The 15,745-nt window shown below is 51.2% G+C and overlaps 1 protein-coding gene across 2 annotated transcripts in view; it reads left to right on the top strand.

The window, feature by feature from the left end:
* SLC12A4 (solute carrier family 12 member 4) overlaps positions 1 to 15,745 on the top strand; it is a 64,700-nt gene that overhangs the window by 33,528 nt on the left and 15,427 nt on the right. Inside the window, exons 4-14 of one of the 2 annotated variants that reach the window (XM_044434311.1) lie at positions 1,183 to 1,329; positions 2,226 to 2,280; positions 3,515 to 3,645; positions 4,701 to 4,942; positions 6,972 to 7,186; positions 7,871 to 8,035; positions 8,117 to 8,215; positions 9,116 to 9,173; positions 10,703 to 10,822; positions 12,423 to 12,597; positions 14,394 to 14,512. In XM_044434311.1, the coding sequence (XP_044290246.1) occupies positions 1,183 to 1,329; positions 2,226 to 2,280; positions 3,515 to 3,645; positions 4,701 to 4,942; positions 6,972 to 7,186; positions 7,871 to 8,035; positions 8,117 to 8,215; positions 9,116 to 9,173; positions 10,703 to 10,822; positions 12,423 to 12,597; positions 14,394 to 14,512 (1,526 nt within the window). The remainder of the gene's footprint in view (positions 1 to 1,182; positions 1,330 to 2,225; positions 2,281 to 3,514; positions 3,646 to 4,700; positions 4,943 to 6,971; positions 7,187 to 7,870; positions 8,036 to 8,116; positions 8,216 to 9,115; positions 9,174 to 10,702; positions 10,823 to 12,422; positions 12,598 to 14,393; positions 14,513 to 15,745) is intronic. The other variant, XM_044434312.1, reaches the window with a different exon arrangement.

The following is a 15,745-nucleotide window of genomic DNA, read 5'->3' as shown; positions in this document are numbered from 1 at the left end:
TCCCTCTGTTTTATGCCAGAGGAGGAGATTAGAAACCTTCACACCCGCTCTTTCTTCATCTGCAGTGCCTTGTGACCCCTGGAGTCGGGAGAGATGCATAGCAAAGAATGTCGGGTCCTGCCTTGCTTCCACCCGTTAGCCCAGGAGGTGAATCAAGCAGGCCTAGAGCGGAACCTTGTTGTCGTCATTTTTCTTATGTCACTGTTCTGGGCAGGGTGGAACAAATTCTGAGAAATCCAGATCACGTGTGGGCCTGCAGCTCTTCGCCCCGTGATGGAAAGGGGGAGAAATGCAGCTGTGGGAATGCGTAGCTGCCAGATGGGATTTCACTTGGTTTGCCTTCTGGTATTCAAATGAATCCAGGTGCTGCCTTGGCACACTAAACACTGGAAGCGTATTTGAGAAGCTTTGATGTCCATCCAGCCAGGCAGCTTTCGCTTTCTGAGCATAGTAGAAATAAGTCAAATTCATCTAAATTTTTGCCATAGCTTGCTTAGCTAACTGGGCCTATGGGTCCCCGAGTAACAAAATTCCCATATAGGGAACTCCAGATAGGAAACGAAGTGGAGCCTGGGGTGGGTGTCCCATTGGGGTGCAGACTGTTTTGCTCCTTGGACCCATGATATCCATGCTCTGCAGAGTTGCCACGTTCTGCGGCATCCTGGACTGTTTGCCATGCTGCCTGCCTACGGTTCGTGGGAGGTCCGACAACATCTGCAGGGACCCCCCCCCATTCCTGTACACCATGAGAAGTTTGCTTGAACAGTTGCCATGTGTTAAAGTCTAATCACAGGTTCTCTGTTGTGAGTTCCAGGACCACAGGCGGGACCCGAAATCCGACGGCACGCATTTGGGTGTGCATGCGCTCAGGTTTAACCTCTGCATACATCACAGAAGAGCAATGCTCTTCTTGGTGCTTGTGCCAGGCAAACACAGTTTGATTTAATTTTAACCAAAGGGGTGTCGATTGAGTTATACAGTGACTATTCCGTTAGGCAGAAGTGCCGGTGGAGGTTTTTGTGAAGTTTGTCCCCTGGGCTCCGAACGGCCGCTTATTGTGAAGCGCTCTCAACGTTTTGGAACTTCTTGAGCAGCCTGGCTAGGCGAGGAATTGAATCCCCGTCAGACACACATAGCGACAGCTTCGAAACACAGTGTTGACTCCTGCCCCTTCTTTTCCAGTCGCCCAGCATGGGGACCCTGATGGGGGTCTACCTGCCTTGCATGCAGAACATCTTCGGGGTCATCCTCTTCCTCCGACTGACGTGGATCGTGGGCACAGCTGGAGTGATCCAGTCCTTCCTCATCGTGCTGATCTGCTGCTGTTGTGTGAGTACCCGACCTGGGGGCACAGCGGCTCTCCGTGCTGCCTGCTTCTGCCTCCTTTTACTGGTCACCCGGAGGAGGCACCCATGAGCTGGCCAGATGTCTCCCGCCCTGTTTGGTTTGGCTGCCTCGCTGCCTGACAGATTTGCTGGCCTGCTTTTGACAAGAGCCGTGAGGCCCACGAGCTGCCAAAAGGGCTGAAGGACGGCAGCTGGTTGCCCAAGGTGTGACCGGAGCGCTGTGTTGGATAGGGCTTCGGTCTGCCACTGGCCTGTCCTCCCAGCGCAGGCCCAGCCAGAGAGCATGGGCAGCCTGTGTACGCAGCGCATCCGCTGACCCGGCAGGCAAGATCCTCTTCTTACCGCACGTCCCAGGCATAGGCTTAATGGTTACAGTCTCTGGGAATCTCACATCTGACCCTGCAAGCACGTCCACGTCAAGGTTAGCACCTGCACTGTCTCCTAGGGAACGGATTCTCCCACAGTCCACACCAAAGGAAGGACCCGAACCAATTCCAGGTGCTCCTGTGATACGGGAAGGGATCCTAGAAGCAGGCCTGACTTGGGCACATTTCCCCAGACAGATCAGAAGTGCACATCTCTGCATACATTTTCAGCCAAGGCACCAAATCAGCCCGACACGTTCCGTAGGCATCCACCACTTGTAGCAGAGAGTCCATGTCACCATCTAGGCACCATAACATTTTGCTTCCTAGGAAATTATTAGATCCAGTGGAAATCTGCCAAAAGTACGTTGCACATATTCAAATTTGGAGAATATGTCTTCACTGTAAAATAACAGCGAGTTTAGTTTCCATCAGAGTTGCTTCTGAACCTTTCATTTTCTTTTTTCTTTCCCCACCTCTTTTTGTTTGTTTGTTTGCATGCTGCTATTTACAGACACTTCTGACGGCCATATCAATGAGCGCCATTGCAACAAATGGAGTCGTCCCAGGTTGGTGCCATAGGTGTAGTTTTGAGCCACGGGGGACCCTCGTGCTAAACCGAGGGCTCACACATTTCCTTTTCAGCTCAAAAGCTGTGGGTCACGTACCAGTCTCGGCAACCGCACGCACGGTCCATAAAGCTGAACACCTTTGTTCTCTGCAGGTAGGGCAGGGGTCGGCAACTGGCAGCCCCCAGGCAGGCCCCCGATGCCCACCTCCACCAAAAAATTCCGCGGTGACGAAGGGTGGGATTTGGCTTGTCTGCAAATCCAGGTTGTTTAAGCTGCTACGGCATGCCAAGAAAGTTAGATATAGTTTATTTGTGGATGGGCCCAATTTAGCAATTTCAGCCCTCCTGTTGGTGGGAGGGGATCCACCATAGCCTCTGGCCTCCAGTGGGGTCAAGTGGGGGGGGGGTCAGAAATGGCCCCTTGGCCTCCAGAGGTTGCCCGCACCTGTCCCAGAGTTGGTATGAAACAGCTTAAATGTGTTTTCGACATTCTTTGTCACAAATTTCTTCAAGGTGGGAAATTCACTAGTGCCTGTCTTGATTCTGTGGGGCCGCTGGACTTCAGGTTTTGAACAGCTTGGATGCTTGAGTACTTGTAAGGCTGGTGCTACAAAATATATTGCACACTAGGAGTATATGCTAGGAGAGCAATAATGTTCTATGACTTATAGGCTGTGGGACACAATCACACCCAAACAATCCCTGCAGTGCCGCTCAATGCTGCCTACCATCTCCTAATATTCCCATATCCAGTTTGCACTCTTACAGCAAAGTTTCTATTCCTCATGGCCATGAAAATATTGGTTTCCTATCTTGCTTAAAGTAATTTTTAAGTATGTGTTTGCATGTTTATGTTGTCATATAGTCTGCATCCTAAGATGCTTTTTTTAAAAGGACAAATCTTTGGAACTTACTTTCAGAAATCCACTCTTAAAGTCTTAGTTTATGTCTAAATTCTTGAGGATAAATAGCCCAAAACTTACTGGTTTATGGTGCGAAACACTCTGTGTAGGCAGGACGACTGACCGGATCTAATCTCTGAAAACACTATTGATTTGAATTTCCTTAAAGGCATGGTGGTTGTTATGGATACTACAAGACAGGTTAGCAATTAAATGTCAGAACAGTATTTTTCTGTTTGTTTGTTTGTTTGTTTTGGACGCGTCATTTATAATGTGCTGTTGCCTTGATCCTGGGGGATAGAGAAATACTTGTGCAATTTCACTTTCTAGCTGGCGGCTCCTACTTCATGATCTCCAGGTCGCTGGGCCCTGAATTTGGTGGAGCTGTGGGGCTCTGTTTTTACTTGGGGACGACCTTCGCAGGTGCGATGTACATCCTTGGTGCCATTGAAATCCTGCTGGTAAGTAGCAGCCAAGATGTTCTGGGGAAAGAGGCCACGAGTTAGAATCATTGATAGTTCACACAGATTGGGTTATTCCACTGTTTCCGGGGCTTCGGAGAGTGGAGGCGCGTTGCAGAGGCATCCCCGTGCGTATTTCAGAGAACAGCGGGGACGCTGCCTGGGGAGAGCTCGGCATGGCCGGGGCCCTTTGCCTCGGGTTGCACCCCTGTTTCCTAATGCCTGATGTTTCTCTGGGCTTGCTCACAATTCAATAATTGCACCCCAAAGTACAGGTGGGCAGCCCGTCCTCTCCCAGGGCTTGCTGGGTTGCCTTGCCTGGGAAGCATGCCGGGTAGGGCTCAGAGGAGTCCAAAAGCGCCTTGGGGTGGGGGCAGGTTTGCCCTGACTTTAAGGGAGCTTTGGGGTCTTCCCAGACATCATACACGTGTTTGGCGCATCTAGAGAGCCAGGGCGGGTAGTGACGAAGAGCGCGGGACCGGGACTGGGGCGACCTGGGTTCTGTCCCCAGTCAGCCATGGAGCCCCATGGGTGACTTTGGGCCAGCCGCAGACATTCAGCCCAGCCTACCTCGCAGGGTTGTTGTGGGGATAAGATGGAGAGCAACAGGAGGAGAACTGTGTAAGCTGCCTTGAGGTCTTTAAAAAGAAAAACAGCAAGAGATAAATGCAATCAATAAATGAACAATGCAGTTGTGTGGAACAAGGGAGAGTGGGGCCTTAACCTGCTTTAGGCCCTTCAAAGCTGCAGGTGGCCCGACAAGACCCATGCTGGCGCTGAGGGCGGGCCAGGGCGCTCTGCCCTCACATCCCAGGACCCGCTGAGGACGGAGCCGGGCCCCTGCCTGGCCTGCAGCTGCTGCAGCAGGGGTGTGACTGAGCGGTGTTCAGCCTTCCTGTTGTTTCAGCTGTGTGCGTGCGCGTGTGCGCGCGCGCCTGGGCGTGGGTGTCTGTGGAGCATCGTGATGCAGGTTGGCGTCATGCTTGTGCAAGTGCGATTGTTAAACGGCTTGCTTTTTAATGTAGACTCTTAAGGCAATATGCTAACTGTTTCAGACGTACATCTTTCCCCAAGCGGCCATTTTCCACCCCACCGGCGCCCATGACGCTTCCAGCACCACCCTGAACAACATGCGAGTGTACGGGACATTATTCCTCACATTAATGGTGGTGGTGGTCTTTGTGGGGGTGAAATACGTGAACAAACTCGCGTCGCTCTTCTTGGCCTGCGTCATAATATCCATCTTATCCATCTATGCTGGAGCGATCAAATCTATCTTTGATCCACCTGTTTTTCCGTAAGTAAATCTTGGGGAGCAATGGAAAGCTTTTTGCAACGGAATTATCCATGCAGGAAACTCATGCCCTAGTAAATACGTGGGATATTGGGCAGTGTGGTTCCTGTTACGACTTCAGTGCTGCTGTGTGTGCTTTTAAGTGTTAAAAGGGTCGCTTAGGGCCTCCTTCTGTGTTTGCTGTAGTAAACCAGTGCTGTCACCACGTCGACATTATTCTAGACTACAGGAGAGAAAATGCTGGAGCACTAGCAGATTTACTGTAGCAGCAGCTTGCCGGTCTGGGGTCCTCCGTGGGCTGCGTGGAGAATTCTTCAGTCGGCAGGTTTCTGCAGTGACACACGCACAGGGGCGTGCAAGGAATATTATTCACACCCAGCTGCGGGGGATGGGGGCATTTGTAAGCAGAGAGTGCAGGGCGCGCGTGAATGCAAAACGTGTGCCTGCAGCCGGCAGCCTAAGCTGCTCTCCGAAGGCAGTATCTCACACATCTGCCCCAAGAGCACATGGGATGGGGCAGCATGGTGCAGTGGTTAGCTGTGTGGGTCTGGGACTTGGGCGGCCTGGGCTCTAGTCCCCACCCAACCATGGAGCCCACCGGGTGACCTCGGGCCAGTCAGACTCTCAGCCCAGCCTACCTCACAGGGTTGTTGTGGGGATACAGTGGAGAGCCACAGAAGGAGATGGATGTGAGCCATTTTGAGTTCTAAGGAAAAAAGGTGGGATGTAAATCTAATAAATAAATAAAGATGCCTAGATTTTTTTTAAAAAAAATATTTATTCAGTTAGTTTTTATACCACCCAACAGCTGAAGCTCTCTGGGTGGTATAAAAACAATTAATTAAACACAAAGTATTTTTTCTTAAATGCAGTAAAACACAATATAAACAAGAACAATGCATTCTTATTCCAGGCAAATGAGGTCACTGCTAACAACCCTGGAAAGAGGGACCACTATTTGGCCTCAGAATGCTAAAATCATGCGTAAAGGAATGTGGTACCATCAAGCAAACCGTTTGCGTCATCTTAGCAGAAGCTGAAACTGCCTCTGGTTTGAGCACCGTTGCTTAGGAGAGGTGCAATAAAGAGAATGAGCACTCTTAAACAATTCAAACAGGTGCAAGGTGTGTGTGTGGTTATGCACTGCAGACCTGTACCTTGAAATGACGTTCCATATAGGATAGGTGTATGTCACTAGAGACTCCAGAGTGCTTTCTGAAAGGACCTTGAATCGTCTAATATGTAACTCATATTACGTTCCATAACAAGGGCAGGCAAAATAATAATTTTAAAAAATCACCTCATCTGCTAAAAGCCATCAGTGTGGTGCACAAGGTAGAATAAAATAAATTATTCTTTTATTTATAAATGTATAAATTGATAAAATAAAAGTATTTAAAAAAATAAACCACCATAAAATAATAAAAAGGATGCTAAGGATAGTAACATTAAACTATACATGTTAAGCAGCCAAATTTAACAAATGAATTTAACAAACACATGCATTGCAATGGTGTGTCTTCACATCCTTCCTCAAGTCCAAGCGATTGGAGGCTGGTCGTAGTTCTCGAGGGTGTACAATCCACAGTCGGCGGGCAACACAGGACAAAACCCTTTCACGGTTGCCCAACAGGCAGGCTCTGGCAGAACGGCCCCCTGAGAAGGTCTTGTTCTGTGGCCCTTAAGAGCGGGATGGGCTCAGGGAACCCGGCAGACCCGTAGCTGGTGTCCTTGGGCACCAGCTTCAGTGGCCTCCAAAGAGGTTGAGGTGCATTGATGGAGAATTACACCAAGGGTGGATGCCAGCTGCTGTGCTTATAGGAATTCTCCAAGACCAGAGAATGTAAGTTGCTGTGGAAAAACTACATGAAATCCTCTTTACATCCCTACATTGAAGAAGCAAACCATGTTCTGCTGCTTTGGGAGGAAAATTTTGATGAAGCAACAGGGGTGTGCGCGTGCCGATAGCATTCTGCTTCAAAATCCATAGAATGCAAGGCATAACAGGTTGGCGCGCTTCCTTTCTCCCCAGCGTGTGTGTGCTCGGCAACAGGACTTTGTCAAGGGACCACTTTGATGTCTGTGCCAAGACGACAGTGGTTGGCAACGATACGGCGCCCTCCAACCTGATGAAGCTCTTCTGCCCCGGTAACAGCACTGCTTCCGGACACTGCGATAAGTACTTTGAGCTGAATAATGTTACTGAGATTCCAGGAATTCCCGGAGCTGCAAGTGGAATTTTGAAAGGTATTGTCAAAAGCTGCAGAGCGCGTTTTTCTACATCGTGGGGGAAGGGGCAGCATTCTGGCCGAACGTGTACTTTGCACGCCCGCCCAAGTTGCAAGGTTCAGTCTTTGGGCACCTCCAGAGCAGAGTGGGAAGGAGCCTCGTCCGTCACTCTGGAAAGGCAGTTGGCTAATTTAGGGGGACCAGGAGTTGTCTCAGCTTTGCGCCTCTGCCTGTTCAGTCAGCCCTTTCCTGAGTACCATGAGGACTGGGAAACTTGTTTCCCTTTAAGGGCCTGCCATATGTTTGTGCAGAATGAAGGCTTTGCATACAGAAGGCTTTTCCTGGCCTGTTTGCCGCGAGTAGTTTACGAATCTGAGTGAGCATGTTGGTTTCATCCACTTCTCTTTCAGTTTGCAGCTCAAGAACATGTATTCAGGTTGCAGAATCCAGCTGTTCTTGTTGCAGAATTTGTGGCAGAATTTTTTGATTATTTTAAAGCAATCCATGCACATCCTAGATACAGATCTGTCTGCTTATTAAAGAATCGATTGACTTGTACGCAGTAGTAAATCTAGAGCAAGCTTGCTTGGGCTTGCTGACTCACCGCACATAAACATTCTCTTGTGTCCAGCGAGGATAGCAGGCAGATGCGTCATTCACTCTCCCCTGCATTTCCTCCATGCTTCTCATGGCTCTCCCCAGATAATATCTGGAGCAATTACATGGAGAAAGGAGAGATCCTGGAGAAAGCTGGTCGCCCTTCGGTTGAAGCGGCCGGGCACAAAAACAACCTTCACCTTTACGTTTACGCAGACATTGCAACCTCCTTCATGGTGCTTATTGGCATCTTCTTCCCTTCAGTGACAGGTGAGAACATGGAAGTACCTTATCTCGCTTGGCTTGTTGAGAAGTATTTTTCACAGCTAACCTTTTTGCTTTCTGCTTAAGGGATCATGGCAGGCTCAAACCGATCTGGAGATCTCAAAGACGCCCAGAAGTCTATTCCCTTTGGAACCATCCTTGCGATCGTCACCACTTCTCTTGTCTGTATCTTTCAAAAACTACAACAACCAGGATTCTGGTGCACTGGAAGTCCTTTATTCCGCTTGCGAGCATCTGTCCACCTGGCGGTGGTTCATTGCTGCCTTGAACCCTCTTGCCTCTAACCGGGGAGCAAAACTGGGGCCTTTCATTTGTGAAGAATGAGCTGCATCAGTACAGCCTTCTCTAATACTTCACCTTCGACTTGGGTTGGGGGTCCTTTGTGAACACGGGAGGCAAAAGACCCAGCTTAGATCTGGGGTGATTCAAATAATTGATCCTAGAATCACTGGCCATAGCCCAGGGCTGCAGTCCATCCTGCTTTAAATCCAATTTTGCTGCTACAAATACACAGTGGAAGTTATTAAAACCACACACAGGGAGAGCTTCATGTTTAGGCAGATAAACTGCATGCAGAGCACCCAGCAAAATCAGAGATGCGTGCAAAGCCCTTGTTATAGCAAGAGTAATCAATCTGAGCAATTCCTGCCGGCTGCCCTTGGATATTTTCTGTGGCATCTTTTATCCTGACATCATTTGCAATGTCTGCCTCTTTGTTCTTGCGATTACGCTCGCTAATTTTGAGCTGTCAAGGTAGGAAGGAGGCACATGGGAGTGACCAGGAAAAGCTAACTTTTCCTGTCATCTCCAGGGGCCCCTTAGCAAAGGGGCCACAGAAATGGACCCCGAAGGTCTTGCTGCAGAATTCCGAGATCCAAAACCTTTGCAGCCCCCTTGAACTGTGGCATTTTTCTGTGCAAATTATTTGGTTGGCAGCTTGGACCGCCTCCCTGACTACAGGATGCAGTGGGATTTTCTTAATGGAAAGTTGCCAGCCATGGAAATGTGTTGCGTTGTGTCTTGCGGGCACTGTCAGAAATCGAGCTTCCTTAAGCGGATCTGCAGATTTCAGCTGTGTGATCCTGTTTGGCGCTTGCATTGAAGGGGTTGTGCTTAGAGATAAGTAAGTAAGCATCACTTTTCTACTTGGTTTCTGTGTAGGCAGGGGGGACTTGCTCTTGGGGGATCAACAAAGAAAGTCAGAAGGGGTCTCCTGGGCCATCTAGTCTGACCCCCGGCTCTAGCTGGCTTCATTCATGATCTGCCTGCCATGTGCATATCTAGCCTATCCTTGAACACCCTCACAGATGGGGCCTCAACGACCTCCCATGGAAGCCCATTCCACACCCTCGGGGTCCTGACTGTCAGGAAGTGCTTCCTGGCATCCAAATGGAACCTTTGTTCCCTGAACTTCGATCCATTGGAACACATCCTGCCCTCCTCCACAGGGAAGAAGAGGTCTCTACCCACCTCCGTATGACACCCCCTCACATGCCTGTATGTTGCCAACAGATCCCCTTGGAATCTCCTCTCCTCCAGCTTGAAAAAGCCCATTTCCCTCAGTCTCACCTCATACAGCATCCCCTGCAAACCGGCCACCAACCTTGTGGCCCTATGCTGCACTGACTCTAACCTGGCTATATCCTTCCTGTAATGAGGGGCCCAAAACTGAGCACAATACTCCAGTTGCGGGTGCACCAGAGTCGTATAGAGTGGTAGTAATACCTCTCTTGATCTAGAAACCACACTTCTGGCTATGCAACCAAGGGTGGCGTTCGCCCTCTTGACCGCTGCATCACACGGCTGACTCATGTTTAGCCTGCAGTCAACCAGCACCCCGAGGTCCCTTTCACAAGTGCTGCTCTCCAGCCACTTGTCCCCTAACCTGTACTTAGGACACCCATAATTCCTGTGTCCCTCCCCCAAGATATGCTTAGAATCTGGCCTGTCAGGACATCATCCAGGGTCTCAAGCTGACCTGGAGGGCGATAACATGCCCCCACTGTCAGGTCCCTCTCCCTGTCAAAACCCCTAAGTTTCACCCAGACTGCCTCTACCGAATCCCCATCTGTGCTGCTTTCTATCTCGCTGCATCCTATCCCTTCCCTGACATATAAAGCTACGCCCCCACCTCTCTTTCCCTTCCTGTCCTTTCTAAACAAGTGATCCCCCTGTTGCCTTCATCAGGAAGCAGGCATTTGAACCCGACTTTCTGTTCTGGTCTGCGTCCCTCTAGCCCAGCCTTCCCCAACCTGGCAGCCTTCAGAGGCATTTGGACCACAACTCCCAGAATTCCCATCCAGCCATTGACTGGGAATTCTGGGTGTTGCCGTCCAAACATATCTGGAAGACACAAGCTTGGGGAAGGCGGCTCTAGATATTTTGGACTACACCTTGCAGGACTGCTGGCCATGGGCGTGCTGCTGGGTCTGATGGGATTTGTATTCCAAAACATCTCAAGGTTGGGGGTTGGGGGAAGCCTTCTCCAGGCATGGTGCCACAAGCATCACTGCGATGGTGGCGGCGGCACCATTTCTGCATCAAACACCCACAGGCCTGTGCCCCAGAGCTCTGCAGTCAAGTGCAGTGCCGTGCTTCTTAACTCGGAAAGTCTAAATTGTTCAGAAGCTTCATAATGTATTGATCTGACAGCCCGCAGATGTTTTTGCCGTGCAGTGCACACAAGTTGCAAAATTCAGCTGGTCTTGGTGCAAACTTGAGAGTACAGAAGATGTGCCAAGCTGCTTCCGTGGTTACCCCCAGCCAAATAAGGTTTCGCTCTCTGTGGCGATGACTAATTCTTGTTTCCGTTCTCTGCTTGAGTGACTGTTTTATTTTATGGCATGACGCTGAAAGCCTAGCCTACCAAAGAGACCAGGACACCATATGCAGCTGCCGCCGTCCTGAGCTGTTTTATGTATACGCAGTGATAATTCTTGCAGTTCATTGCTGGCCCAGGGTTCAAGCTGAACCACGGTTTATGAACCTCCTAGCAAATGTCCCGTTATCTTCCCAACAACCCTGTGAGGAAGGTTAAGGCTGAGAGTTAGTAGGTTGTCAAGGGTACAAAGGAGGCTCTTGAGTTTGCAGGAATTTGAACCCGTGTCTCCCAGTCCTAGGCCAACATCGTTATTTCTACACTGCGCTGACTTAGAAAGGGTTCCAGAGCATCTGTAATCAAAATATAACAGAAGTTTTGAGATAGAAAAGTATTTCTGTGTTCAACTGGCTACAGTTAAATTCAAAACTGCGTATGTGCACATGGATTTCCATATATTATAAATAGAAGCATCTTGGATGAGCAAATCCTTCTTTCATATTTTGTATTTCCATATTGTTCAGCACCCTGGTGGTTTTCCTTTGGTCTCTTCATTGGATGCTCCAGTTATTTAACTTCAGGTCTACAAAACACAAAAGTGCAGCTTTTCTCATTTCAAAATCTGTCTGTGTGTGCTTGTGTGTATAATTATTTGTTACTGCATTGTAATGATTTTTTTAAATCTATGCAAACTAATGCTGCACGAACGGTGGTCAGTTGTTTTGGGTTAGAGTACATTGCTTCACTACATTTCAGTTGCTTAAACGCGGAAAGAATAGGGGCATGGCTGAAGTTCCGTGTGTGTGTGTGCGCGCGCGCATGCGCTCCTAGACCAGATGGGGCTTGGTGGCTCATCTGGTGCTGTCCCCTGTTGACGAGGAATATCCAGAGATGCAGGGCCCCTGGTGGACTCTGCCAGCCCTCCACTTAAAAGACCCCTTGCTGGTAGACCCAGCTGTTTAGCACAGGGTGCAGCGCCTCAGTATGCCAGATCTGGCCCTCCCAGGGTCTCAGGGCACTTTAGGCTTGGTCTGAACGGCCCGGGAAGCTACCAAAGTGTCCTACAGGGCTGAAACCCCTCTTCCATCCAACTAAAGCCTGGAAGAAAAGGTACAATCCTGTGCATATTTAGACAGAAAAAAGGCCCGAATTTCCTAGCATGCCCCAAACCAACTTGCAACCTCAGTTACGAGCGTTACACTGGTTCTGCTCCGGTTGCCTTTGGTCCCGCTCCACTGGGCGTCCAGCTGTGTCCTCCAGCCAGATGGAGTCCCCAACACTTTTCTGAAATGGAAGTCAGCTTTCAGGCTGAAAGGGATTCTGTACGCCAATTCAAAATAGTAAATTTAAATCTAAAAAATCCCACCCCAATTTAATTGCTATATTTTTATTGGATTACAGGACCTTTGAATGCGTATGGAATCCTTTGCATGAGCAGTAACACATTTTAGAAAAGCCGTCTTGAGCTTTATTAGGGAAAATTGTCTAGTGGTATAACCAGTAAATGGAATCCAAGTCATCTTTTAAAGTACCTTCACCTGATCCTTCCTGCAGATACGGCGACGCGGTGAACAAGAACCTGGTGGTTGGCACCCTGGCCTGGCCCTCGCCGTGGGTCATCGTGATAGGCTCCTTCTTCTCTACATGTGGGGCAGGTCTGCAGAGCCTCACGGGTGCCCCACGGCTGCTGCAGGCGATTGCCAAGGACAACATCATCCCCTTCCTGCGGGTCGGTACCCAGTGGGCGGCTTCCTTCCATCCGAGGGTTGCAGCAGACAGGGAGGGGTTTCTGCCGCTTGGATCCGAACATTTCCCAGCCAAAAAGGGGGATGGACCCATGAGGGTTCTAGCTTCCATTTCTGTTCAGGAAGGGATTCTTTAGACGTTGGGGAGCCCACCATGCTAAGAGAGGGGCCAGTGGGCAGCCCGGGAAGGGGGCGCCGTTTGGTGGCTGCGTGCACACCTGGGCTCGGCCCTTGGCATGCCCAGCTAGTGGGACAGGGAGCTGCAGATGGGGATGCTGTCGCCAGACAAGGGCAGGCAGCTCTGGTTCGGGCAGCTAAGCAGTCTGCCATGTTAGAATTCTGCACTCCCAAGCCCATGTTAAATTGGTAGCTCGTAAGCCTGCACATTCACATTGTGATGGGAGTTGTATTCCAGCAGCTTTTCAGTTCCCCTCTCGTGCCATTTTATCCAAGTGAATAGTCCCCAGCTGTATTTGCAGGGCGACTTCACCATGAGGCAGAGTGAAGTCACCGCCACGGGCAGCAGGCAGATGTTGGGGGCTGCGGCAGCCGCCCTCTAAGTCTGTGCCTCCTGCAGAGTTCTGCTCTTGAGGGGCAGAGCTGTGGGCCTGCCCTGTGTCCCCTCAGAGACAGCAAATTGGCCAAGTGAGTGCAGCAGGGCAAGCTCCGTCTCCGATGGAGCCCCTTTTCCGCTGCAAGGCTGTGACCACACGCAGGCCAAAGGCTTCGACCTCGGCTGCTGGTTCCTCCCTCCTCCCTCCCCCTTTTGCCTAGGGAACCAATCAGAAGAACTCGGCAGCTTACACGGTGCTTTAGGACCTTGCCGTTGGCTCACCACAAAGACACTGTGGTGGGAAGGGATGCTGGCACTCTCGTGGGCTGACACAGCTGTGCTTGCTTGCACAAGAACGGAAGCAAACAGTCCTCCCACTTTCTGTCTTACGCGTACAACGCAGATAGCCGAGGATCCTGTTGACCAAGAAGTAGGTGCTGTATGTTAAGCAAGGCAGCCAGAAGTTGTTGGACTACAAACCCCATTATCCATGGGAGCTGGCTGTACCAGTGGGGGCTAATGGGCAACTCAAAATAAGGATGAGAATGAGCAACACGAATAGATAAAACCGTAAAGTAGATTGAAAGGAATTGCCTGTGAGGAGAGAGTCTTTTTCACACAGCCCTGCGGGCCAAGAAAGTACAAGCAGCTGGCGTGTTCTAGTGCAGAATTGCACGACTGGAGCACCACCACCAGAAAGGTCCTGCCCAAACCAACATGGAGGGCGCACGGGATGCCTCAGCCCCACGCGGCCCCCATCCCCAGATTTATAGCAAAAGCACATGCTTAAGACAGGAGCCTTCACTTGCCTCATTCTCACTCTCATTCAGTATATGCTAACCTGCGTTAGGAGAATAACTTCTGAAACTGAGCCTGGGAGAGATTTTCATAAGCTGGGCAGGAACCCGGGGGCCGAAAGTGAAGAAGGCACAGATGTCATTCTCGGTGGAAGAGAGCAGAAACGGTTTTGCACACGCAGCGGACTAACCCGGCAGCTGCAGCACATCCCGAAAGTCCGTAGGCCCATGTTGTCAAGCGGCCAGAGGACAGACCCTGGAGGGGACGGGGAAGCAGCATGCGGCGGCAGGGCTCTTCAGGGCGATGTGCAGCATGGTGGGGACCGCGGCACGAAGCCCGGGGGGGCGGCTTTCGGCTGCACCCGGGCCCCGTGGTTAACTCTGCTGTGGTGCAAGGCAAGCTCATTCTCTTTTCCACCTCCTTTTCAAGGTGTTTGGCCACGGGAAGGCGAACGGTGAGCCGACATGGGCCCTCCTGCTGACCACGCTGATTGCCGAGCTCGGCATCCTCATCGCCTCCCTTGACATGGTGGCCCCGATCCTCTCGATGTGAGTGTTCAGTGTCGTAGCAAGGGCAGGTTTCGGATCGGCCGCCTTGGATCAAAGCACGTGCTCATTCAGCGCCCATGAGCCCTTTCCTCTGGAGTTGGAAGTCTGGCCCAGATCCAGTCTCTCTGGGTCCACCCAAAATAAGATTCAACAGCCCCACCTCTTTTTCCGCACAGGGTGGTTGGGAGTTGGAATGACCCCACCCTGTGACGTGGCACCGTTCTGGGAGCATTCTGGGGAATTAAAGATGGCAGCTGTCACAGAAGGTGCCAGCAGAGCCCTGGTGAAATCCGTGCCCTGAAACTTGCTTCACCCCCTGAGATAGCTGAGGCACCCTTCCCCACAGCTCCCACTGGGAGGGGGAAATGGGATTCGCTTGCTGAGGAAACCCCGTATGTGGCAAAGGCTCCTGGGAAATGGCCTTGTGCTCCTAGAGTGACCCCCATCCTGTGATAGTGAAGAAGATCACTCAGGACAGACTAGCTTCTTGGTGGGAGACCTGCCTGGTTCTCATTGAGCAGGTCCCCTAGTAAAGTTGTGAGGGGCTTCAGGTTTCTGCAGTCACAACTTGAAAACTACACGTGGTTGGTACCCAAGCGGGTGGCGCGGGGCATCTTCTGAGCTTGGCTGGGATGCAAGCTGTCAGCACCTCCTAGCGGTAGGCAAACAGAAGGTCTCGGCTGCACTCGCAGGCAGAAGACGGCCAGTGCCATTGCTGAGCCTGGACTCGCACGTGGCCTCGGGTTGCTCAGGCCAGTGCACAGGTGGGCAGGCGGTGCCTCTTGGGCCCGAGATTCTGCCCCGTTCCAGGCTTGGAAGCCTGCATGGCAGCCTGGCAGAGCGAGCAGCACTGAGCCTCAAGGCCAGGCCGGCAGCGTTCGTGACCCATGAAGCGACACCCCATTTAGCGACGCATGGAGGCTGGCAAGCTTTCGGGCGATTCCCTGATGTTCGTGGGCTCAGGCAGGCAGAGACGGGGGCTCTCTCAGCCCCCCCAGGGCAGCCATCAGACAGGAGGAGAGGATGGTTTGCGGGGGCGCCCGGCTCGTGATCATCAGCACCCAGGAGCGATCGGGAGAGGGCCACCTCACCTCCTCCCTCCTGCTGCTCCAACACCAGCTAATCCGTGCATCGCTCTTTCCAGAGTGGGCACCGTGACTTGGACATGCGCCTTCCCCATCCATTCATAAAGGCGATTGCTAAGCCGTCCGTAGGATGGGGGGGAGGGAGGGA

The sequence above is a fragment of the Varanus komodoensis genome, unplaced genomic scaffold (assembly GCF_004798865.1).
Source record: "Varanus komodoensis strain SLA01 unplaced genomic scaffold, ASM479886v1 scaffold27, whole genome shotgun sequence".
NCBI classification, from domain to species: Eukaryota; Metazoa; Chordata; class Lepidosauria; order Squamata; family Varanidae; genus Varanus; species Varanus komodoensis.
This window is presented reverse-complemented; position numbering and strand designations above follow the sequence as displayed.